The sequence below is a fragment of the Balaenoptera physalus genome, assembly GCF_965194825.1.
Source record: "Balaenoptera physalus genome assembly, chromosome: 1".
Classification (NCBI taxonomy): Eukaryota; Metazoa; Chordata; class Mammalia; order Artiodactyla; family Balaenopteridae; genus Balaenoptera; species Balaenoptera physalus.
Window position 1 is genome coordinate 98,211,912 of NC_138882.1, and position 25,286 is coordinate 98,237,197.

At 52.3% G+C, this 25,286-nt stretch overlaps 1 protein-coding gene and 1 pseudogene across 2 annotated transcripts in view; one reads left to right on the top strand and one right to left on the bottom strand.

Moving 5' to 3' along the window:
• Positions 1-25,286, bottom strand: part of LOC309645959 (proteasome subunit alpha type-3 pseudogene) — a 452,949-nt pseudogene that overhangs the window by 32,478 nt on the left and 395,185 nt on the right. The gene's annotated exons all lie outside the window — the stretch shown is intronic.
• Positions 11,772-24,499, top strand: INKA2 (inka box actin regulator 2). The gene is made up of 3 exons (XM_082431747.1): positions 11,772-12,115; positions 12,557-12,797; positions 23,233-24,499. Exons 2-3 carry the CDS (start codon positions 12,741-12,743, stop codon positions 24,073-24,075), a joined length of 900 nt encoding a protein of 299 aa, XP_082287873.1. The 5' UTR covers positions 11,772-12,115; positions 12,557-12,740; the 3' UTR covers positions 24,076-24,499.

The window sequence follows — 25,286 nt, forward strand, 5'->3', positions numbered from 1 at the left end:
CCGCCCCAGCTCGCTGCCTCCTCCTGTGCTCGCAGAGAGCGCCCGAAGTACAGCGAGATTTAGGATTGACCACGTTGCCTGGTATATATCTGTGTGCTTTCATCTCTGCGTTCCCAGCCCCTAGCACAGTACCTGGCACACGCTGAGCTCTGATAAAAGCAAATCGAATTGGAACCAGCAACTGGACTGACAACTCCCACATTAGTATCTACACCTCCGACCTTCCTCTGAACTCCAGACTTGTACATCCATCTCCCTTCTCAGCACCTCCACTTTATGTCTAATAGCTCAAATTTAACGTTTTCTGTGTGTTGCTCCTATCCCTCCCCACCACCATCTCATGGATAACAACAGGCTTTACCACTTTATTTTAGGTCTCTGCTCAAATACCACCTTTTCAAAGAGGACTTTCCTGAACACTCTATCTGAGATAGCTCCCCCATCCTGGCAGCTCCACCGCCTTTCCCATCGCTCTCTATTCCCTTGTTCTGCTTTATTTTTCTTCATGGTACTTATCACTAGATGAAATCATATGTTTATTGTCTGTCTCCCCCACTCTATGAGGACAGGGACCTATTCTCTTTTCTTCTCTGCAGTATCCCTAATCGGAAAAAACAATCTGACACGGAGTAAGTGCTCAATATTTATTGAATAAATGAGCTCCTATAACAAATTCTGAGTCATAACTCCAAATGTAAGTATTTTTGGAACCTAATATTATTCACAATTACAAATCTAAAGATTATATCATAATTCTGGTCGTTATCTCTCACCAGCCTCACACTTCCCTACACACACACACACACACACACACACACACGGTGATGATTCAGATTCCAAAGGAGGTAGGAGGACTTTGGCAAGGTAATCCCACTGGAAAGGGATTCTCAGATGCGTTTCTCTTAGAAATTTACAAAACATTGAGAAAATGTCAACTGTTCATATGAAAGAAGGGGGCCTGTTGGGAGTGGGCAGTAAAGGTTCCAGACTTCCTCTTAGTACCCCACCTCTTTCATCCACCTAATCCCTAAATCCCAAACCTGGGAATTAATTATTCTTGACTCCACCTTCCATAATCCCTCTCCCCTTTCTTTTTTTTGGGGGGGATTTGGATTGACCAGGGATTGAACCCGGGGCCATGGCAGACAGTGAAAGCACCGAGTCCTAACCACTGGACCGCCAGGAAAGTCCCTCCCCTTTCTAACAATTACTTGAGGGCAAGTAATTTTGCTTCCAAATATCTCATCCATATTTCTTCTCCAATCTCCATAGCATCTGTCCTATTTTAGGTCCCTTTTAAGGGTCCTATTTTAGGACCTTTTAGGTCCTAACTGTCACAACAACCTCCTGAATGGTTCCCCTGCCCAAATATTGCAGTTATGTTACTAGGCATAAATTATATTGCTATAGCTAAAAACAAATCAATACAATTTTTTTCCTCAGTAGTTAAAAACTGTAATAATGCTGTTGGTCGTAATTTTTAGTGCCATAAAAATAAGATGTGAAGGTAAGAGACCATTTAATAACCAGGTAAGGTATGAGAGTAACATACGCAGAAACCAGTTGGACTGTTGTCTGCCTGCTGGCCTCCTTCAGGATAAAATCACAATGGGACCCCAGCCTCTTTGTATGCTGTTCTGTCTACTTGGAAAATCTTTCCTCACCTATGTACCTGGAAGCTAGAGGGGGGAAGGATTCCTGTGAATTGAAGAAGTGGGAGTAAAAGGTAGACTCGGAATGGATTTTCAGGTTCAGATGGTCCCAGGCAATGATTTCACAATGGAAGTTTCTGCACCCAGAGGAAAGGAAAATAATGTAAACAAAAACATAGACATAAGGTGCCCCCCCACCGAATGTGAGGATCCGTGGGAATATGTGGAAAGAAGGGAAGGCACTAAGATTTTTATAGCCACTTTTTCTCATTTGATCCTCAAAGCAACGAAGGGTAGGCAACCTTATTATTTGCATTAAATCTGCAAACATCTCTTTATTCATTCTTTCAACAGAAATCTTCTAAACGCCTAATACGAATCAGCCAGATGCTGGAGATACAAAACTGGGACAAAATAAGCAGAGCACTTGCCCTCAAGAAGAAAGATACATGCAAACAGATAGCTCTGACCAAGGAGGAAATATGCAAGTAGCACAAGGTGGTGTAAAATTACATGCAGTACTGACACTTTTCAGGGCCTTAGCTGCTCAAAGTGTGGCTGTCATGTGGGAGAGCGTGAGAACATCTGAAAAATTGAGAAAAACAGCTTTTGGTATTCAGAGACCAATAGCTTTCTTCTCTATGCCCTTCTCTCCCTATCCCAAATCAAAGTGGTTTAAAGCATGCATGGAACTATAAGAAAACCTCCATGCCCAGGTCACTCTTTTCCTAATCCCTGGAGTCTAGCACTTCTGCCAAGATAGCTGAACCAGGAGACAAAGCTCAAGTCCCTTGAAGCACTGGGGGATGATTTTCTGAGCTGATCCTGAAGGATAGATGTGGAGTTCATCAGGCAGCGGGGGTGGAAGGAAAGCTCACCAGGCAGACAAGTTAGAAAGATATTCTGGGCAAAAGGAACAGTTTGTGCAAAGACGTGGAAGCGTGAGGAACCATAGTAGTTACGGTAAGGTATGAGCTTTAGCATGAACGGAGGCAAGTACGGCAGCACTTACCAGGAAACAAGGTTGCAGAGATATATTGGTCCCATAGTATGGAGGACCTTGTCTGCCGCCATAAGGAATATAAAATTAATGTGTTATGCTCGCCCAAAGGAGGATAGTGTTATGTAGCAATAGAGAGAAATACAATTGGAAATATAGACTAGGGCTTGATCAATGACAAAGCTGAGGAGTTTGGATTGTAACTTGCAGGGCGTCGAGCATCATCTCAGTTTGGGATCTAATATGAGGTAGTAACTGCAAGGCCCACTTTATACGCTGCTTCTCACACCTAACAACCCCTGGGTCTTTTGGGTGTTGTCCACTGCTTTCTGATTGTCAGTGCTTAACCTGTGTGCTGCTTAGCCAGCAAACAGTGACTGAGCACGTGTTTCCTAGTTCTCTCTCCCAGGCAAGGGGAACATTCCCTCCTATATTCTTCAGTTCATCTGCTCAGTGGACTAGCGCCATCAATAAACTTTAGTTATATCAAGTTTATTAAGTAACAATATCTGGCCTTCTGGACAGAATTTTTCACGTCCCTGCTCAGTCCTATGCAGCTACCTTTCAACGTGGAGAATAACTATTTTCATATGTGCCCCTTGGCCTATGGGGTGACTATGTCTTCAGTACCTTCTCAAACAGGAATGAGGAGAGGGGAAGAAGCAGCAAAGGCCCAGGTTCCTATACTCTGCGCGGCCACTTCCCACCATGGGGACTTGCTTAGCTGGCTTTCAGTAAAGGACCCCAGGCCATCCTCCCTCTCTCTAGACCAGACTCCCCTCTGCCCAAGGCCCGCGTTGATTAATTGCCCCATTTAATACCACAGCCTCAGTCTTTAGGGAGGAAGGCGTCACGTTTGCTCTTCTTCTGAGAATGGGGCCCAATTCATTCTTGTCCAGGCAGCATAATAAATAACCTGCCCCTGTTGGCAGGGAGTTTATTAGAGACTGATGGGACATTTAACAATAACTGGGGGCCTGTGATTTATTAGGTAGGGAGGTTTGTGGCGTCTCTGAAGACTGGGAATGTGGAATTTAATTGATAAAGCGGCTGTCAGCAGCAATGAGATGCACTCAATAGAATACGCATTTGAGGGCTTCTCTTTGGAGCTGTCAGGAAGGGTTTCTGCTAATCATATGCAGCTCCTGCGGATGGTGGTGTCTGCTGGTTATTTGGGTGAGACACAAATGGCAGGGAGGGGACTCTGAAAGGGGCCCGGGGAAGGGTGCACCTGTCAGTTGCCCGGCCTGATGGAAGAATGTGACACAAATGAGCAAAAGGAAAGATTTCCATCACCCCAAGAGAGGGCTCCCCTTCAAGAGGACTTTGTTTCTCTCCTGTGAGCTGTGCAAGAGAACGAGGTGCCGAGCACCCACTTCCTGGAGAAGGAGGGAAAGGAAAGAGTTAAGTGGCAAGAGAGATTTGTTCTGGAATTCTAAAGTCCCTAAACCTGACCTATCTGCACCAGAGACCCCCCTGCCTGGCTCCCCAGCCACAGACACTCATACACACATCACCCCCCCCCCACACACCACCGTCACCTGCCTCCCCCCAGCACCATAGTTACCCACATCCACACAGCCTCCTCCTGTCACTGCTGCTTTCATGCCGAGAACAGAGCCATAGAGACTCAGATGGATGGAGCCTCACCTTTTTTCTATTGTTGTCTCCCGGCTCTGGAGACCCCAGAATCCAGGCTGAGAAACTGGAAATAAATTCTTGTGGTCTGGAGCGTGCAGAGCATACCGTACCTTACCTCCTCCGCCCGCCCTCCACCCAGTTTCCCGACAGCAAGGGAGCTTGGTTTTATCTCTGAGGCCATCCATGATGGCACAGCTCCGTCCTCAGGCAGCCCTGAGCCTTTCCAGGCAGCTCTGCTCACATTTGCTGCTCCCCTCATCCCTCAGGCGGTTGCTCAGACTTAAAGAAGGCCATGTAAGGCACGAGAGGGGCTTTCTGAGGCCAGTCTGCTTCCCTCCTATGATCCTCCCGCATCTATTCTTAGGTCCCAGGAGACTGATCTGCCTCCGTGTTCCCTCCAGGGAGAGAAAGGGAGGGGGAGGCAAAGCCAGGGAAGAAGAAGTAATTGTCACTGTCTAATCTGAGCCTCAGTGGTGACACTGAGGGACCTCTGAGCAGAATGGATACAGCAACTGGTTTGATTAAATCAAACCTCTCCCGCAACCTTGTTAAATTAAACTGACAGGCCGGGAGCAGATGAGGGAGCACAGAGGGATCATCACCTTGGTGGAGGCAGGGGAGGCCAGGAGCTGGGGCTGGGAGGAAGATCAGATGGTAACAGAGCAGCGGCCTGCCCTTTCCCTTATTTGCCGACTATAGATAGGAGATGAGATTTATGGATGTGAGATGCCTAAGTACCTGTCTGAGCACAGGCTGTGAAAGTGACACAGAGGCAGACTGCCGCCTCTCAGTAGGCTCTGCAAATTCCCTTGGCACTGTCCAATGACAGTGTTCTTGACATTTCAAAGGGCCTTTACACTTTACCTTCACAACAGGCAGGTAGCAGTGAGATTATTTTCCTCACTTTACAGTGAGGAAAGGGGCCTGGGGAAGGGTGCACCTGGCACAGGGGGATTACAGGGCCAACTAGCAGGCAGAGATGGGCAGCAGAGCCAGTCTAAGACCCCCAGGTCTCCCACCTGCCCGTCCTGGCTCACTTCACCTCCAGCTTAAGCCATTTGGCGGAACTTCCCAGGACTTAGTCCCTGGACTGCCATCTCTTCTCCCACCCACCAGAGAAATGTAAACCACACAGTTTGCTTCGTGGGCCATCAGGAAAATGCCAGTTCCCACCTGGCTTGGGGCAGCCCACCTGCAAAGCACACGGCTGGCTTCTAAAGGTCACGAGGCCATTCTAATGTACTCATATCACTCTCCCACCTGCCCAAGCCCTCCCGAGTCATTTCCACTCCACCTAATTACAAGTTAGGGGAGGGGAAGGGGGTGGGTGAGATATTGTTAGCAACACCAGCAAACAGCAATAGGAGACAGATAACACCGATACCCTGCTGGCTTCCTCACCTGTCACCCAGTTCCTCACCTGCCAAAGCTAATTTTCCACTCACCAGTGGGTGAGAGCTCATTTCAGAGTGTGTGAGCCACACACACACTCACACACATGCATGGGTACCCAGTGCCGTTGTGAATAGAGTAATGCCTCACCCAGGATTCCCTTGTTCTCACTTTCCATGCACTCCAATGATTTGTTTATTGACACCTCCACCCTTTTCCAATCTATTTTCCGTAGGGAAGACACTGGGATGGGGAGGCTGGCAAAGACGGTGCATAGTGATTACTGGAGACCCTGTTGACCCCTACCTCCTCCAAGGCACACTCATCACACGCCAATTAATGATCAGAACCTGGGACAGGGAGAACAAAGGACAGAGGGAAGGGGAGAGAGGAGCAGACTTTCAACCACTGCCACCATGAAGGAAGCTGAGAGAGAGAGCCGGCACAAGGTGGTAACATTTGCTTGATGAGGACAAACAACTGGAAACAGCACCCACCAGGGGAGAGTATGTATGGGCCACACCAGACATGGCATTGCCATGCTCTTCCCTCATGGCTTTCATCACCACTCTTGACCTGAAAAAGAGCAGGCAGGCAGATAGGTCGAAGGTACTTGGACAAATATCACCAGCTTCCTGAACTCACCGTTGGTGTTGTGACTGGCCGCACCCAAACCCAACATGTCCAACCCATCGATCTGAAATCATAGAAGAGATCTCTAAGGCAAGGAGTTGGATTCCTCTAGAAACACCTACCAAAGTGTGATGGAGGGGAAAGAGGTCTTGGCGGGGAGTAGGGGAAGGGTGGGAGGGACAGGGGAGGGAAGATCACTGGATCTGAGTTCCTTTGCTGATTCTGCCATTAGCAACCTGGGTGACTTAGGGCAAATCACTTAACATTTCTGGGCTGCACTCTCCTAACTTGTAAAGTCATACGCTTGGGTGTGAAATGTAGACTGTCAGACTTAGAGATCACAGAGGAGCAAACTGAGACACAACGAGGTTAAATTACTTGTTCAAGTCCACATGGTGAGTCCTTGGAGTGACAGAAGGCATGGGTTCTGAAGCCAGAGCCTCTGTGTGAACCGAGGGGAGTTCTGGCTCCTCATCCCCTTCCTCATCTGCGGAACAGAGGCAATAGGAGCCCTGCCTCCGAGGGTCTGGGAAGAACAGATGAGTGCCTGACACAAGGAAAGCCTTCAATAAATGTTAGCTAGCTCTATTTTCAGTGACAGACTGGAGGTTCAGACCCACAGAGCTTGACTTCTAGTCTCTCCATGAGGTCACAATTCCCTGATTATCTGTAAGGTCCTTTACAGCTCCCAAATTCTATGATTCTAAGTCAGAGAGATTAAAATGCAAGTTATTTCCAAAACCCTCCAGGCAGAGACACAAAAGACCATTTGGGGGATTCATTATTCACTCTCCATTGCCTCAGTCACTTTCTATGGATGATGATTCATGAGGAATAATCACAGCAGAGAAAACCTGTCCAAATGCAGGGAGGAGGGAGGGCAGTACAAAACCCAAACTCCTTTGCGTGTTCAGCTCCTGTTCGGCAATGTGCATCTTCATTTGTTAAATGATGGCGGTGTTTCTTGGCCTCATTGCCTCTCCGCTCTGGGAACTGGAGGCTGTCTCTTGGTACAGACTGCTGCTGCTGCGCGTCACTGCCCACCCCACTCACACCCCACAAAACCCCAGGGCTCTGGTCAAGCAGAAGCCCTCACAGAAGCAGCTGTCACCCTCAGCACTGGCTCCCCTCAGGGTCATGATCAGAGAGGGCCGGTGTCTGAAAGGTGTTATAACAGTTCTCTGGCACCTGCAAAAGACCAAGAAGAGACTTAGGAGCCAGCCTGGTGGAAGCAAATATGCACAGGAAGCCAAACCTGAAACTGACCTCTTTTTCTACTTACCCCGTGGCCTCAGTGGGAGAAGCAGGTAGCCTTCTTTCTCTCTTGCTGACAACTCTCCCCCTGGCAGGCTGCCAATGCCTGGTACTTGCTTACAGCTACCAGAAGCTGGTGGAGATGACCAAATAGTGTGTAATAAAATCAGCTTTTGCCCTGAGTTGCAGGCCATGGTGATGTTACGGGGAAGTCAGCGCTGGGCCTCCAGGGAGGCAGATGTGGCAGGATATCCCCAGGGGAGTGCAGGGAGCAAGTCACTTTCCTTCTCAGTGCAGTTTGCATCAACCAGCATTAATGTGCAGAAATTCCATAAGTATATCCCCTAGCTGTGCCCTGACATTCTTCAGGTGTTCTTTGCAGTTGAAAAATACTTGCGTTTCCAGCAAATGTTTGCAAAATGGAAATGTTTACTTCCCAGTAGCAATGAGACCATCGCTTAGGCACCATAAGCACAGGCCCATAGCTGCAGATAATTCCAAATAGGGGTTGGTAGCAGCCCATAGACTAACTGCTCACTCTTCAGACTAGTCTAATTTTGCACTTACAATTCCTCTGAATTGTTCAGGTGAAATAATCCATTCATTCATGAAGTTTTCTCAGACTACTATCCTGCTACTGCTTCCTCCAACACCTTCCTTCTGTCCCTCTCCAAAAAGTTTTAGCACCTGCATAACTGGTCTTGCAGCCCAGGGACTTTGTAAAGAAGTGACGGCTGTGAGTGTGGTATCTAAGATAACACGGTATGCAAGAGTGTTGGCCATTCTGCGGATGGGGAAGTGCTGGGACTCTCCCCTTCAACGGCTCATCATCTCAGTAATCCACATGCCTGCTGCTTTCCGCAGAGGAGGGCAGTAGAAAGAGGTTACCTTGGAAACAGGGAGACTTTATTATAACACCTTTCAGACCCATCTCTTTGGACCTCAGTTGCTCTATCTGAAAGTGAGGAGAATGATACTCTACGTTTGAGGACACCGAAAGCTAATGAGCTTCCTATGACTGAGTCTTTGATTCCACCACCCTGTCAGAAGAGTTTTCCCTTAAACACCAAAGGGAATCTTTCTTTTGGAACCGAGAGGGCTCCCAACATGTAGACCACTTCGTCTCTCTGCTGTCTCTCCTGGTGTTGGGATTGTAAGAAGCAGAGGAGCCCAGGCCTCCGCCTAAGGTGGACAGAGGAAGATATCATGAAAGCTGAGTTAGATTATTCTAAGAAGAGTTAGGCTTCTGTCCAATTCCTCCCCCACCATCCCAGTGTTTCACACCAGACACGCAGTCTCTGCTCAGCACCTCTGGGCCTGCCTGCCAGGAGAGGTCCTCTGCCTGGAGAGAAACAGCTCTGCAGTGATATCTGAACACATTCCAACAGCACGTGTTTATCTCTAGGGTCAGCCTTTCCTGTTGATGCTCGGGAGGTGTGGGGGGAGCGGGGACGGGGATTGGGATAATGGCTGTTGGCAGTCACGGGGGGGGGGGCGGCATGAGGGCAATGGGGACACGGACCCACCCTTGGGAGGGTGATGTTATGATGAGGTTTCCAGACTGTGTGTGGCCACGTATCTCTCTCCTCACATCAGGTTATCAGGATGAGCTCCTCAGATCTTCTGTTGCCAGTGGAGATGAGATGGTCATTGCCTTAGCCAGGGGTGCCTCATCCAGAGCAGGCTAGGACTTGGTGGGTTGGGATGTCCAGGTGGGAACCATAGGATCTGGAGCCAGGAGAATGGCAGTGTTTCCATTGTTTAGTTTAGGATCTGAGTTCCGTTGGGATACAACTGGTTCTGCCTCTCCCTTTGAGCTCAGTCATCGGTGCCAGGACCTTCAGGCTCTGGCAGTAGGGCAGAGGGGACCACCTTCCCTGACTAGACTGGGCAAACCACAAGAGTCTGACACCTTTAGGCACCGTTTCCAGGAGCTGCACCTCAAGAAAAGTACCCACAATACACTTATCCCCACCAGCAAGGGGCAAAGCTGAGATGCTTCTGAGGGTTCCACTCCAGCTCTAGACGGCTTTGAGAAAGTAAGTTCACATCCAATCTCAAGACCTTTGATTTATTCTTTACTTTCAAATGAGGTAATCTCATCTTCCCCCCAGGCTGAGTGTTGCGGGGCAGGAGGGAGGAGGGTGAACCATTTGACTCCTCTTCAGCAAAAGTGAATCATCCCCTAACCCCCACCCCCATCCTCAGCCCAAGAGTATTTATCCCTGTTTATACAACCATGGCAACAGGCTTTATTCTCTACCACTTAAGAAAAAGAAAAGGTGGAAGACAGAGCTATCTCTTCAGAAACCAGGTAAGAGAGATGGCTCCACACACCCTGGTGTAATGTTGGCCTTCTCAGAGGCAGGGGAGCAAGAAAGTTGCAGTGGCCCAGCATCATAAAAGCACTCCAGAGTTTGACAGTAATTGTCCTCCAAAGTCCTGTGGGAACCACACGGTAATAGCACTTCTGACTTGGCTGGGACCTGTCTCTTTCAAGCACTGCACTGAGATTATGGTCATCAGTTTTTTTTTCTTGCCATATCCTTGACCTTAAAAGTGGGTAGAATGCAATCTTTGGCTTTGCTAACAATATATTCTTCATCTCTAAGATGGATTCCCCTTGTCCTGACTACTTCACAGATCATTGTCAAAATAGAGTTTTGTAAGGCATATAAAAGTGTTAAGATTCACATAGGTTTAAACTATAGCAAGGGAAACTGAGGCCAGTAAAAGGAAAGCATCTGTGCAAGGTCATACCGTGTTGTCAATACTCTAGAAGGCCTAATCACCCGGTCCTAAATTCTTGTGAAGACATCAGCCTGCATCTCTGGGAGTTTTAACCATAGCTGCTCTTCTACTAACTTCCAAGAGGATTCCAGTCCTTGAGCTCGCAGGCATGGAGAAAATTAGGCCTGAAACTTGACTCCCAATACTATTTCAACCACACACCCGCAGACTCAGTGCCTCCTATACCCGCCACTGCTGTTGGGTGCTGGACAGCAAAGCACCGGCCCTCCGGGTTGAGGAGCTCTTTTGTGGTGTTTCTCCCCGCATCAAGCTTCCTCCGTGAACTATATGTTAACGGGAAGTCCCAGAGGATTCAACTCAAAAACTGGTTCACCTGGGCTGGAGACCTCAGCCCCATCCTTGGGAATGGCTCCCACTCTGAACTCTCCTCGTGTCCTACCCAAAGGGGCCCCTTGGGGATCTCGATTCACAACTGCCAGGAAGCCGGGGGCCGGGCTCTGCAACGCTGAGTGGACCAGCGGGCCGGACTCGCCACGGGCGGTGGCCGGCCTGGGAGAGCAGCAGGAAATGCATTTTCGGGCTCTCCCAGCGGGCGTTGGAAACGCGGGAGCAGATTCTCAGCTCCATCCCGCGGCCGTCGGCTTTTCTGACCCACGCGGGATCCTGTGCCGCGATCTCGAAGGGAGCGAGGCCACCTGAGTTGGCGAGCGGCCACCGAGACACAGGCTTCGGACTGGGTTCTGACCGACCTGTGTGCCTTTTCCTTTTCTCTATAGCGGCTACCGCTGCCCAGCTTCATCCAAAGGGGGCAGTCAGGGCTAGGCCGAGAGCCCTAGGCAAGATCCACTAAAATTGAGAACCCGGGGCTAAGTGGAGGCCATCCGACTGGACTCTGCAAAGTCTTCATTTCTGAAGACGTTCATTTTTATCCTCCCTCCCTCCTTCGCTCTCACCTCTCCATGGTAAACACAGGTGGCGCTCTTTCCTGACACGGATCGGAATGGCCGAAGTTTCTGCCTTTCTTTGCCCCTTCTCTCGCGTCTTCACGGTTGTCTCATTCGGAGATCCCTAAATTCTGCCTGGGGCAAACTTTCCCTCATTAATTACCTTGAAACAACAAGTCGCTAATTGCGCTAATTACTCTCGGGCCCCGCAACACCGCCCCCGCGCGGGCCAGGCCGTGTTGCAGGGAGCCTGGGCACCGGGTGAGAACCGCAGCCCCGACGCACGCGGAGGCCGGCGTTGGGGGTCCTGGGTTCGGCTGGGAGGAGCGCCCGGGCAGGCCTGCGGCCCCTCTCGGGTCCATCGCCCAGGGCCTGGCTGGAGCTCGCACACCTCCGGGGCATGGGCCGCGTCTGTTGAATAGAATGTTAGCATCTTTAAGTCCTCTCTCCCTCCCCCGACCTTACAGAGAGCTTCGCAAGTGATCAGAGCAAGAATTAGGATAACTGACGCCGCCGGAGTACTGGGGGAGAGAAAGGCCGGCTCCTCCACCCCTGCCCACCCTATTGAAGGTAGCCCCCATCCCATTACCCTATTTTATGTTTTCATGAAGAATCATTACCTGAAATTATGGTGTCTAATTTTTATTTTTTTACCTGTCTGTCTTATCCCCTTCCCTTCCGCCGCCCCTTGTACGTTCTTGAGACCAGAGACCTAGCCTGTCTTATTCAGTAACCGGAGACCTATAACCCTGCAGGGAGTACAGCAGAGCCTCCATTGCTTCGTGTTAAATACGTGAACGGACTGAGCGGCGGCTCCTCCGCTCCAGGGGTGAGGAGTAGACCGGAAGGTGAGGTAGACCCACACTTCCAGAGTCCACTTTTTTTAACACTTCAGAATTCAAAAGAGCTGCCGAGCGGCATTTGGGGTGGAGGGTGTTCCTTTTCTGATCGGAGTTTGGGAAACAGTGTTGACACTGAGGCACTCAGCTTCTTCCGAGACCGCTACCCAGTGCCCATCCGTTAGACGGGGCTCTCTCTGGGGGTCACGTGCTTTGTTGGGGGACGTCGGTACAGTCTGGCGTCACGATACCCGCCGCCACACCGGACAGGACCAGGTAGGAGTCCCCCATGTCAACCCCCCAGGAGCGGAGGCCCTCGCCTGGTGCACACACCCTCTCCAGGGCCCACCCACTGCAGCCCAGCCCGCGCCCCCCGTGCGTTCTTCTCATTGGCTGAAGGCATCCCTCCTGCATTCTCATAGGCTGTCCCACTTTTCCCTCCGCCCCCAGCACGGACTGCGCGCCGCGAGTAGCCGAGAAGCGGCTCCAAGTCCAGACCTGGGAGCAGAGGCTCGGCTCGGCGCTGCGAGAGGCGCGGAGCGCTGGGGCCGGGAGACGGCCGAGCGCGGTTTCGGTGGGACCGGTGTTCTCATCCTGGGACTCTCTCGTGGAGCCGAGCCCGGCCAATAGGCGCATGAGGAAGAAGAGCAGGGAAATGGACTGCTATTTGCGCCGCCTCAAACAGGAGCTGGTAAGAGCGGAGCGGGCGCCAGGGGCTGGGAGGGCTGCTCCGCCACGACGGGTACCTGGCCTCCACCCGGACCCCGGGACCGCGACGCGCGCGGGGCGGAGACCCAGAGAGGAGAGGAGGGCACACGGCGAGCAGGCGGGGGACAGGGCCTGTCCTGAGGGAAAGGGACCCCGAGGAAACTTGGAGCAGTGACTTGTGTGAGAGGGAGGCAGGCACGAACGAGTGAGAGAGACGGAGAGAGCCAAGCAAGCCCAGACCGAAATGTGCCCAGAGACCCGAGGGAGCAAAGAAGGCGCACCCGAGACGCGGTGGGACGCGCGCGCGCCCGCACGGAAAGAGCGGGACGCGGCTGCCGGGCAGCTGGGGCTGCGCGGGGCGCCGGGAGGAGGGTGCGTGGCCCCAACCCTGCCCGGGGCAGGAGGTCGGCCAGGGACTGCTCGCTCGAGGGGAACTGGCACCTCCGGGCACCCCCCACCCCCCTAGCCGTGGCGGCCGGGCTTGGCAGGGCTGGCGCGGCTGCAGGGGCAGGCCCTGCCGGCTGTCTGCCCGGACTTGCCTGCCAGCGGGGAGGGGGCTGGCAGCTGGACCGGCGGGGGCGGGTCCGGCGCGGGAGGACGGGCGCCGCCTGGCAGCTCGCGAGCGGGAGTGCGGAGGCCCAGCCAGATGTCAGGGGTCTGGGCTGGGGGAACGAGGAGGGAGCGTGCAGAGGCCGAGGTGCGGGGGCCAGGAGAAGTGGCACAGTCTGGGGGTCGGGGGGGTTGGGCGGCGGGGCGTGGAAATCGCCCAAGTTGGGAGAGCGGCGCCTGCCGAAACTCTGTTGTGGGAGGCGCATTGCTTTTCACTGACTTAATATCCCTCCCCCTCCCACCTGCCACCTCTCTTGTTCTATCCACCACCAGAATTCAGACAGATATTATGCACGTCCCCCACCTGGGCCGCCACAGCCGTCTCTGTCAACCAGGCTCTCCTGGGGCTTTGCCTCTGCCTCTTTTTGTCCCTTTTAGTTTGTTTCTCTTGGAGTCGACCTCTTTTCGGTCTCACTTTTCTCTCCTCTTTCTTCTTACTTTTCAGGGCCAGGGGCACCCAGGCTGACAACAGCAGACCTGGATCCAAAAAGTGCCAGCCCATGGCTCTCCAGATTCCGTGACAGCCTCTCCCACTCCTGCCTGCAAACTCTCCACTCTTCCCGCTGGGGAGGGAACTTGGCAGCCTTAACGGGGGCCAGCTTGGGGGGAGGGGGAGCTTGTAGCAGCAGGTGTTCTCATTGATGCTTCCTGGTCAAGTGGCCCAGACACTCTTTCTGTCTGTCCCACTCAGGGGCCTGCCTTCTCAGGTCAATGGTCACTTCTCTGGGACTTCCTCCCCAAGCCCTTTTGGTGGTGACACTCAGATGGGAACGTTACCCAGAGGAATGCTTCTTAGATGAGGGACAGAAGAGTCTCCATCATGTCCTTTCCCATACTCATTTTCTCATGCTTTCCATGTCAGTTTGGGATGGCTGGCCCCAGCCCACACATGATTCTGACTTGTCCCATTCACTTGTCCAATACCAGAAAGAAAGGTCAAGGTTACCACAGATAATGTCTGAAGTCCAAGGGCCATGTTGAGAAAAGAATCTAACAGAATCCTCTTTTTTTTGCTTGGAATCTGGGACCACACCACCCACCTCAGGATCTGCCTTAATAGAGGATTTGTGGGTGTTCCTGGCATGGGCTTGAATTTTAAAATCCTACTGATTTGCATTTTTTACAGCACCTTAGGTGGGAGGTGGTGAGGGGGGGAAGACAGTCTGTGGACGCCAGGAGAATAAAAAAGGCAATAGGAATCTGCACGGAGCTGAGCTCCAGGTCTTGATTTGCACGCTCTCCTGCCAAGGACTTGAGCCCCAGTCCCCGGAAGGAGGAAGGGGAGAGGCTGAAGTCACCCAGCTCCCCATTAGCTTTCATTTGGCCCTTTGTCTGAGCAGCTTCAGCCTTTGACTCTCTTGGAGAGGAAGCCAAATGCCTGGCCTGGGGCCCAGAATGACACTCAGATGGGAGAGCTCTGCACCCTCCCTCCACCCATGGTGTTCCGCCCCCTCCCCAGTGCCAGTCTGCCCAGAAAGGAGACAGAGCAGAGTGACAGGCAGAGCTATTAGAGTCTTGTTCACTCCCTGACACCTCAGCCCAGTGCTTAGGTAGCCGAGCCAAATCTCAGTGACTCTGTTTTCCCAATGGAGGGAAGGAGAAAGTGGAGCTGAGTTAGCTCAGGCTCAGCCTTTTGGCTCCTCTAAGGACTTTGGGGTTTGAATTCAACACAGCTTGGTTGTGCCTGGGTTAGGAAGGTGTTGGCTTGTTTATCCCCTGGGTCTGCAATGCGGTGGGAAAGGCTTATAGTCAGTATGTGTCATGAGCTTGAAGTGTGTGTGTGTGTGTGTGTGTGTTCATCCCAGACAGAATCTTCCCTGCCACCCAGGAAGACTGTGTGTTGCTTGGCTTTGCCCTAAGTTAGTGTGTGCCCGGGAATGGCACTCATGTAATACTAGTCAAGTTCTACATTCATTTATGCCGTTAAATTCCCTTCAAGAAGCATACGTCCTACAGACACTGTGGGTTAAAGCTGCTAGAAAAAGAAACATTCAGGAGTTGTGAAATTATCTTTGTCGAGGGTGTTGTGCACTCCTCTCCTGCCTCCTGGTCCTGCCCTTGGCCCAGAAAATCTAGACAAGAAGAGTCTGATCTTGAAAACCAAAGTAGCAGAATTTCCCAATTTCCTGAAGCAGAAAATTTGCATTGTAACAAGTGAGCCCTGGAGGGAGGCTGAGAATTGGGGGATCCTGGCTCAATTAGGTTGATGTCTGGAGAACTGGCCCTTCTCCTCTGTTTGGAAGAGGACAGGGATCTGGTTTCAGGGCTGAAATGTAGCAGGAGAGTAGCAGCAGCTGACACACTTCTTCATAAGGACGAGGGGGTCAGGGCTGCAACTACTCAGTAGGGCATATATCTCTCCCCCCTCCAGCAGCCAAAGAGGGTCCCTGCCTGAACACAGGCCTTGGGACCAGCTGTTCCTTATACACTGCTCCCTTGAGGGCTTCCAACAAATGGGGTAGACATAGGCACACAGAGGAAGCAGATGTAAGATGCTCACAGGGTGTTGCTCATGAGTTCAGATCAGTGTAGAGCAAACAGAGTGCATAAAGGCTGAGTAAAGTACAGCCAGGGTGGGAAGGCTTCCTGGAGGAGGAGGAGGTTGAAGGAACCAGCTCCTTTAATGTCGATCCTAGCTGAGGCATGGTGAAGCAGCAGAGAGACTTCTCTCAGGCTGGGGAAGGTCCTTCTAGAACAACTTGGTGTTCCTAGAAGGCAATTATCTAGCCACTAGTGGCCACAAATTCAGGAGATTCTGGTACATGGAGGAGGACCAGAGCATAAAGGCAAAATAAGGAGGAGATAAGAAGGTGATAGAGGAGATACATTAGGAACAGCCTTCAGCTCTTGGGGCAAAAGAGCAAGTTTCCTGAGGCAGAAAAAAGCTTCTGCAAAGGATCTCATAATGTGGTCTCCCTTGATGTTTAGAGCTAGAGTGAAGAGGACTTTGGCTTCGACAATGTGGGGTGCTGTAGTCAGTGGGAAGAGCATGGAGCACAGGATTTGGGGTCAGGCCAACTTGAACTCAAAACCTGGCTCTGTGTGACCCTGGCAGATTATTTGACGTCTCTGTGCCTTAGCTTTCTCATCTGTAAAATGGGGTTTTAAAATTACCTACTTTATACAGCTACTGTGAAGATTATGTCAAGTGCCTCCTCAGCTGTATGTCCCTAGCACATAACACAGTACCTAATGTGTTGTAAGCACTTGGTAAACTCACAATGATGAACTGATCAGACTGGTGTGCATGTGTCATTTGTTCACAGAACACAGTGAGTTCATACTATGTTTAAAGCACTTTGCCAGGCACTAGTACTGTGGTTACAAATATAAACAGACACTGATCCTGCCTTCAGGGAACTTAGAGTTTAATAGGAGTGATAATAATAACAATATATATTGATGTTAACAGTTATTGATATGTCAGATATCTCAGGTATTATGTCAATTGCCAAAGCAACACTAAGAAGTTGTACTTCCATTATTCCCATTTTATAAATGAGACATGGGGAGGTTAAGTGACTTGGCCAAGGTATAGAGCTGATAAGTGGCAGAGCTACGATTCAAACCCAGCCAGTCTGACTGCAGATCTCACACTCTTAGCCAGTATATGCATGCAAATGTCTTGTACAGAAACGGAGGATACATACTAGATGAGAGGCACACATTCAGTGCCCTGAGAGGGAGGAATTACCTCCAGCTAGGGGATCAGGGAAGGTTTCATGGAAGTGGTAGCATTTGAACCACACCTCGAGGGATAAATAAGGACGGTAACAGGAGAAAAAGAGCATTTCAGGCAGATGATGAAACGACATGACCAAAACGTGCAGAGATGGAAGTAATGGGGGTGTTTGAAGACTGTCTAGAGGGGACATTTGAAGACTCACTGGATTATGGCTAGAACATAGGCTATATGCAGAAAAAGAGTGGGCAACAGTGCCGAAAGAGCTGTTGAGAGCAGAAGGGGTGGGTGGGGTTGAATGCCATGCTAAAGAGTCTGACCTTTTCCATATGCATTGCAGAGCAGCGTGGTTAGAGACGTGCCCTGGGATCTAGGAGGTGGTAGGGGGTGGAGATGGGGGCAGGGAGGGAACTGAGGCAGGAAGATGAGGTAGAAGGTTATTACAAGAGTCCACACAGGAGAGTATGAAGGCCTGAATCACAAAGGAGAAAAAGAAGGTAACTCTTTGAGGTCCCTTGGATGCCCAAGGAACTTGGTTGACTGGCTGCATTGGAGAGGGGCTAAAGCTGGACAGGGGAGAGGTGAGGCTGCGAGGCAAGCTCCCTGCAGGGCCGAGACTGGGCCCCTCTCTCCGTCTGTCTGCCTCTTGCCCAAGCACATGGCCCCCAGTAGATTGTCCAGTGGGGAGAGTGGGCTCATCCATTTCACACTTCCTCCTTTCTTTACCCTCCTCCCTCCTCCGGCTCTTGGCACAGTTTCTACCTTACCTTCCTGTTGAGAGTTCCAGCCAAGAGCAGGGGGCTGTGAAGGTCCCTATTCACGGAGCTGGAGAATGGGCCACTTGGCAAAAGCTGGGCTTTTCCCATTTCCGGCCCTGGACCTCCTTCTAGCTTCCAGAGGGGCTGAAAGGAACTGTGTGGGGATCTTGTGAGTAATGGGGGTGGGGGGAGCGAGGCAGGGCATACTGCCAGGTCCATGGGCAAAACTGGAGCCTGTGTCAAAGGATTCTGACTGAGCTGGGAGAGGGCGTGAGATGGATGGATGGAGGGCACAGCTGTGGGATCAGTCAGGGGCCTAGGAGAGGGCTTGGGAAGGTTGCCGAGGATGCTGGTGTCACATTTTCCCATCCTTACTCCTCCCAAACCACAAAGGGCCCAGCGAGTGCCATGAAGGGGCGCTGTCCATGGGCAGCTCACCACCCCGCGGAGGGCTCAGGGCCAGGATGGTGGGATTTGGCTTCCCAGCAGCATCTTCCCCCTTCAGATGAGTCAGTGAAGAAACACCTTCAGTGGAAGTGAACTGAATCGGGTCTTGGAGTCCCTCCAAGACTTCATGTTCTTCCTCCCTATGTGATGATAATTGCCCTCGCACGTCCCACTGACTATCCTGGTTTCTTCTCACAACAATCCCATGAGGCTGAAGAGTCAGGGATTATGATGACATGGAAAGCTCACTGGCCTGGAGTAAGAGGGCCAGGCATGGGGTCCCAGTCCTGCCACTAACCCGCCTCGGAACCTCAGGCAATAGATCCGTGTTTCCACTGGAGGTGCTCAACATGACATCAGGTGATACTCAGATGAAAAACTTAGTTTTCGATAGATAGATAGATAGGAAGCGTTACCATCTGTTTATGGCAAGTGATATACATTTCGTATAAGTTTCCATATAAATCCATTTATTTATATAAACAGATTTAAGTAGAGTATTATGTAGGAGACTAGGTGATATATAGATATGGTGAAATCATGAAGGAAAGTCTAGGGAAGCGTGTTTAGGAAACACTGAGGGAGAAAACGAACCTCTCAGCTCCCTAGCTTCCTAATCCATTAAGTGGGATTAACTCCAACTGCCTCGTCAGCCTCCCGGAGCAATTGTGGGGATCCGACAAGGTCATGTAGAAGACAGAGCGAGTGCCACACACGTGTGAGCGGTTATCATTTCACAGTCAGAATCCGGAGCACAAAAGGTTGGTGAATCTGCCCCATGGGGAGTGGCCGAGTTAGTCAGCTGGAGTGGGCCAGGTCTCCACAGGACAGCATGGGGCTCTTTACAAACCCTAAGAGGGTGCCCAGTGGGGCGTCCAGCTCTACCACAGGGAGGAAGCCAGGGGCTGGTTTAGACTGCAGTGGGAGAGACTAAAGTTTGCCAGGAAGAAAATTTTTAGAATGAGACATTTGGAGGCCCAGAAGATGCTGGGCGTGGGAGATGAACTGTGGGGTGGTGTGGATGCAAGGAGGGTGGTGAGCCCTTTCTCAGAAGGGATTCGCACAGCCGTCTCTAGGATACGCTTATCACGGGTGTTGTGCTTGGCGGTGGAGCAGGCTAGCTCTGTGCCTGTGTGCACACGTGTGTGTACAAGCGTGTGTGAGTGTGTGTGAGCTGGGGTGGAGAAAGAGGGTAGTGCCTGTTAGAGCCATTCGCACTCAAACTAATCAGAACTAATTAGGCCTTCTTGTGACTTTTCCACCTGAGCCCTGAGGGCAAGTTGGGTGTGACTTGGCGCCGTCCTGAGGCTCTGGGAGGCCAGAGAGGAACTCATCACCTACAGCATGGGATTTAGTGTTCCTTTCTAGCTCGGGATTTTCTCAGATTTGGCGCCTCTCCTTTGTGCCCACCCCACGTTGCTCTCTCTTCTCCCTCTCGGCAAGAGAAACCTTGGGATCTGAGCAGGTCCCACGCTCTGGGGAAGACAGCAGCCTGCCCTCTGGCTCTTTCTCCTTGGGTGACATCACTCCCCCGGGGCTGGGAAAGGCAGCTTGCTTCTCCATCAGGCCCCAGCCGATGCTCCTGCCTCCCCACTCCCTGGCCTCCCTGTTTCCCACACTCGGGCTTCCTTCTTCCATCCTCAGCCCCCTCACGGCTGCCTTCTTGCCCTCCAAGGTCAGCGCTCTGTGGCCGGCTGACCGAATCTGGCTGGACCGTGGGCAGGAGGATGCGAGGCTTCCCTTTCCTTCCTCTGTGCGGGGCCAGGGTGGGAAAAGGGACCAGACGAGACGTTTCTCCTCAGTCAGACCCGACAGGTGAACGGAATCCTATTACTACTGCGTGTTCAGGTTCACTGAGGAAGAAATGTTCTGGAAGTTCTCAGGAAGTCTTAAGATAACAGCCAAAATTCACCTGTAGGCCATGCGTAAACACACATTACCTCGTCTCATCTGTCCAAAGTTGGACCAGGCAGGAACTCTTATTCCCATTTTAAAGAATGGAGAAATTGGAGTTCCCTGGCGGTCTAGTGGTTCGTAGGATGCGGCACGTTCACTGCAGTGGCCCAGATTCAATCCCTGGTGGGGGAGCTAAGATCCCGCAAGCCGTGCAGGGCGGCCAAAAAAAGCAAGAATGGAGAAATTAAAAAACAGAATTTAAATAGCTTGCTCAGATCACACAGCTATTACATGGCAGAGCTGGGATTTGAACCCTGTTCCGTTTGTCTCCAGAGCCCAAGATCTTAACCAGTGCACTATCGGTTTCCATAGGGCTGCAGTTTCAGCTCTTATTTACTTAAACGCGGCCTCTGTTTTATGGGCATCCCTGAATTCATACACACCCACACATTCGTTCTCACTTTAAAAAGGTACAAAATGTTGGCATTATTTCTTAAGGATTTTTCCATACTGGAAGGGATTGAATGGGGTCATTTCATTCCTCCCACCGCCTGTGACCTGGGCTGTGTTTAGCCTTCTGGAAGGAAGCTGGCAAGCTCCGACTCTGTGCCTCTTGGTGAAATGAAACCTTGAGAAACGTTCCTGACCCTTTCTCGCTGGCTGGTGACTTACTGAGGGCAGCAAGCAATTTGGGGCGCTCAGCGGTACTCCGTGTACGTTTTATGGCTATGCAGTAAGTGCAGAGGTGCTAGCCGGGCTCTGGGGCAACACAGTGATGGGCAGATCTCAGTCCCTGCCCCCACGAAGTAGATGCTCAATGAATGTTTCATCAGTGACCCAGCACTTAAAGGCACAGAGGAGCTGTGAGTAGCAGGACGACAGGGAAGAGCGTTTTAAGGATCACAGAAGAGGTTCTGATGGGAGCGTGGGGTGTATATAGGAGTAGATTATGCTTCTGAGTGGCGAGTGACAAGGTCGGAGGTGTGTGTCGGGAAGACTGATTTGGTGGCCTGCAAGGAGGCTTCTGCAGCATTGCAGGGGGGAGAAGGGCAGATGTGCAGCATCTGGGGACAGGAACGGGCAGTGGGGTGGGAAAGCCAAATATGACCCTGAGGTTCCAGGTTGGGGTGAGTGGTATGAGGCAGGGGACAGAAATAGGAGAGTCAGTGCAGCAGTTTGCCGGGAAGGGACCTTGAGGAGTTTGGTCTGGGGCTCAGAGTCTCCTGACTCTGCTCTGGGTCTTCCAGTTGTGGCTGAGCTGCCTCCAAAAGGAAGGGGTCAGGAAGGTAGAAGCCAAAGAGGCCAGAGCAGGGGGCCGTCAGCAAGCGCGGCCACCCCACAGGCTGTGTCTCCTGCTGCTGCTGCCACTCAAATGGAGCATGCTTGCCCAGCAGCCTGGCAAACCCCAGGCTGTCAGGCCCCGAACCACCACTTCTTCTTGCTCTTTCTTGGGGCAGGTGCAGAGTGTGGGCAATCCTACACTCAGCAACGGCTTCCTTGCCCTCAGGGACGGTCAGTCCTCCACTGTCTGTTAGCACTGCTGGCTCAGGAGAGCCTGGGCTGGCCCGTAACCCCCACCAAAGCCCGAGCTGGCAGGGGAGGGTGTGACCCTAAAGCCTGAGAGGGTCAGCTGCCAGCACAGAGCTGCAGAGCCTCTGCGCCTGCCCTCCCAGGCCCTCCACCCCTCCACTCTGTGGGCTTAGCTCTGTGCGTTAGGACAAGGCTGGGAGGTAAGATGATCCCGGTGGGTCTCTGAGGGGCTTAAGAAACAGATGGTCCCCCTGCCTGAGGTTTGCCGTTGTAACATGAGCAGATCTGGGGAGGGAGCTGGCGGAACCAAGGCAGCTTGGGCCCGGGGACGGGAACCTCGTGAATGTTATCAGACGAAGCATCCCCTGCCCAGCCTCCAAACTCGGCCCTCACCCAAGTCAATCTCTTAGCCCCTTCCAGCTGGCACCTGGGACTTGGGCCTTAGACACCCACAGAGGGGCTGGGGAACTGGCCCCCAGTGTCCCCACTCTTGGCTAGGACAGCGGAGCCAGTTGGGCCAAGAAGGCAGGAAGAGCACTGGAGCCAAGTTTGAGAGCAGCTGAGAGGGGACAGGTGTCTGGAAGGGAGAGAAGGGCTGGGCAGAGCTGGGCAGGGTTCTCAGCAAACAGGAGCCTCGTGGCTCCTTATCTGTCTCCTGACCTGCCAGATGTGAACAGCAGTGAAAGGAAACCCCAGGCCTACCCTCCCTTTCTCTTAGGGAATCTGAGCTCCTCCCCTTCCCTAACATCCCTCTCAACCCTCCTCCACTGCCCAGCCATCCTGAGGCAGTGCTTGGTGGTTGGGACTCTAGCATTTGGAGTAAGATGTCCTGTGTTTGAGTCCCAGCGACGTGAGCTGTGTGACCTCAGGCAAGTTACTTCACCCTCACCGTGGTTAACGCATATGTTAACATGAGAATTACAATACCAACCTCCTAGGGTTTACATTGAGATGATGTGCACAGAATACTTAGCTCAACTCCTGTTACACGGTAACTACTCACAAATTGTTACTGTCTTCATCATCCTCATCTCAGGGAGGCTCAGGAGAAGAAGAGGGCACAGACACAAAGGACACACATGGCCACCGGAGCTTTCCATACCGTCAGACTGATCTCAGCGCCACCTCTTACTATCTATGTAATCTTGAGCAAGTTACTTACGTGCCTCAGTTTCCTCATCTGTAAAATAGGAACAATAATACTACCTCATAGAGTAGTTGGGGAGATTAAATATAGATTAATTTATACATATGCATATATGTATACATATATGTAGCTTAGGACGGTGCTTGTCTTAGCAAGTCAGCTGCCATTAATAGTATTTCCTTTATCCAACCATATCCGTGTCAAAATTCCTCCTCTCCCAGCCCTGATCTGCACTGTACTAGGCTGTACAGAGATGAGGTCAGTGGCAGGCTGGAATGACCCTGGAAGTGTGTGTTTGGGGAACAGCCCTTCGCCCTGGCTCACAGGCCCTGTGCTCTCTCCCCTGCAGATGTCCATGAAGGAAGTGGGCGATGGCTTGCAGGATCAGATGAACTGCATGATGGGGGCGCTGCAAGAACTGAAGCTCCTGCAGGTGCAGACAGCACTGGAGCAGCTGGAGATCTCTGGAGGGGGTCCTGCCCCAGGCTGCCCTGAAAGCCCCCGGACACAGCTCGAGCCCCCTCAGTGGGAGGGTGGCAGCGGTCCTGCCAGGCCTGCGGGCTGCTCCCCCTCCAGCCAACCCTCTCTGGGCAGCAGCGCCAAGCTTCCATCGCCTAGGAGTGTGTGTGGGAGGGATCTGGCTCCCCTGCCCAGGACACGGCTGCCAGAGCACCAAAGCTGTGCCCAGCGGGGGCCAGAGCTGGTGGAACCGGATGACTGGACCTCCACGCTGATGTCCCGGGGCCGGAATCGACAGCCTCTGGTGTTAGGTGACAACGTTTTTGCGGACCTGGTGGGCAACTGGCTGGACTTGCCGGAACTGGAGAAGGGTGGGGAGAAGGGTGAGACCCGGGAGGCAGGAGCCCCCAAAGGAGGGAGGGGCCAGCCACGGGAGCTGGGCCGCAGGTTTGCCCTAACAGCAAACATCTTTAGGAAGTTCTTGCGTAGTGTGCGGCCTGACCGTGACCGGCTGCTGAAGGAGAAGCCAGGATGGGTGACACCCACGGCCTCTGAGCCCAGAGCCGGACGCTTGCAGAAGGGCAAGAAGCGGGGCCATTCCAAGGGCTCTGGACATTGCCCCTTCCCAGGTGCCTCGGAGCCCAGACGAGGGGAGAATCCTTCCACCAGCTGCCCCAAGGCCCTGGAATCCTCACCCTCTGGCTTTGATGTTAACACAGCGGTTTGGGTCTGAATCCTAGAGATAGAAATTTGACTGACCCAAAAGGGCCAGGTCCCAGTGCTGGCCCCCTGGGAAAGAGGCCGGGTGATATGGCTTTCAAAAGCCTAACTCCAAGTCCCTTCCGCCGAGAAGGGAGGGAGAAGAAGCAGAGGGTCTGGAGCAGAGCTGACAGGCCTGTAGTTGGGCGAGGCTGTGCTAGGGGCTGGCTGGTGGGGTAGGCGAGAGTTCCTGGACAGAGAGAGAGAGAGAATGTGTGCGTGTGCTGCTTTGGGGCTGGAGGTGACAGCAGGAGAGGGGCAGGGGTAGAAGACCAGGAAATCCTTCCGACATTCCTTCACTGCCCCCAAAGACCTCAGTGTAACATTCTGCATGGATCGGGCACTGGGGCCGCAGGTTCCCCAGAGATGCCGCCAATAAAGACCTTTTTTCTCGTGTCCCCAGCCTCATAACTGTTTGCTTCCTTGGCAAAGTGCTGCTCCAGGCACAGGTAGTAAAGCCTGGCCCTCCTGGGAGTGGGAGCAGAGAGGCAAATTCCCACCCCCTTCTGTTGCCCTTGAGATTTCAGCCCATCCCTGGACCCTGAGAAACGGCTGAATAAGGAGTGGTGTATAAGGAGTGCTTGGGGAAGCCCCAAGCCTTTCCAGAAGCGCAGGAAAGGAAAGCTACTATTTGTATAGCACGTTAAACGTCTGAAAGCCTTTTCATATCCATTATCTATCTCCTTCGTAAATGGGCGAGAAAGGCAGGTATTCTCCCCATTTTCCAGATGAGGAAGCGAGCCTGGATGTGCTCCCTGTCCAAGTACAGGCCGCAGGCAGGGGCTGACTGAAGAACAGATGCCGGGCCCTGGAATCACACACACGCCTTCCCCAACACCCTGTCTCCAGCTCAGAACCTCCACCCAGGGCACAAGAACATGTAAATTCACCAGTGAGGCACAGTGAGCCAAGAAGAAATACGCACTCATTTTAAAATGCCTTTGGCCTCATCTTCCCACCTCATCCAGGACAACCCAGGGTGGAGGGGCAGCAGCTCAGCTCCGGGACCCGTGGCTACACCTAAAGCCGTGCTGGGCACGTGGCCCGGAGAGCAACGCTGCCAGATCCAGGGCCCGCCTGCCTGTCCCTCCCACCCTGGCAGGGAACGCCCACTGGCTGGGAAAAGACAATGTGGGTCCCTGTTTGGGCCGAGCCTGACCAGGAGGGCACTCCCTTTCTCATCCC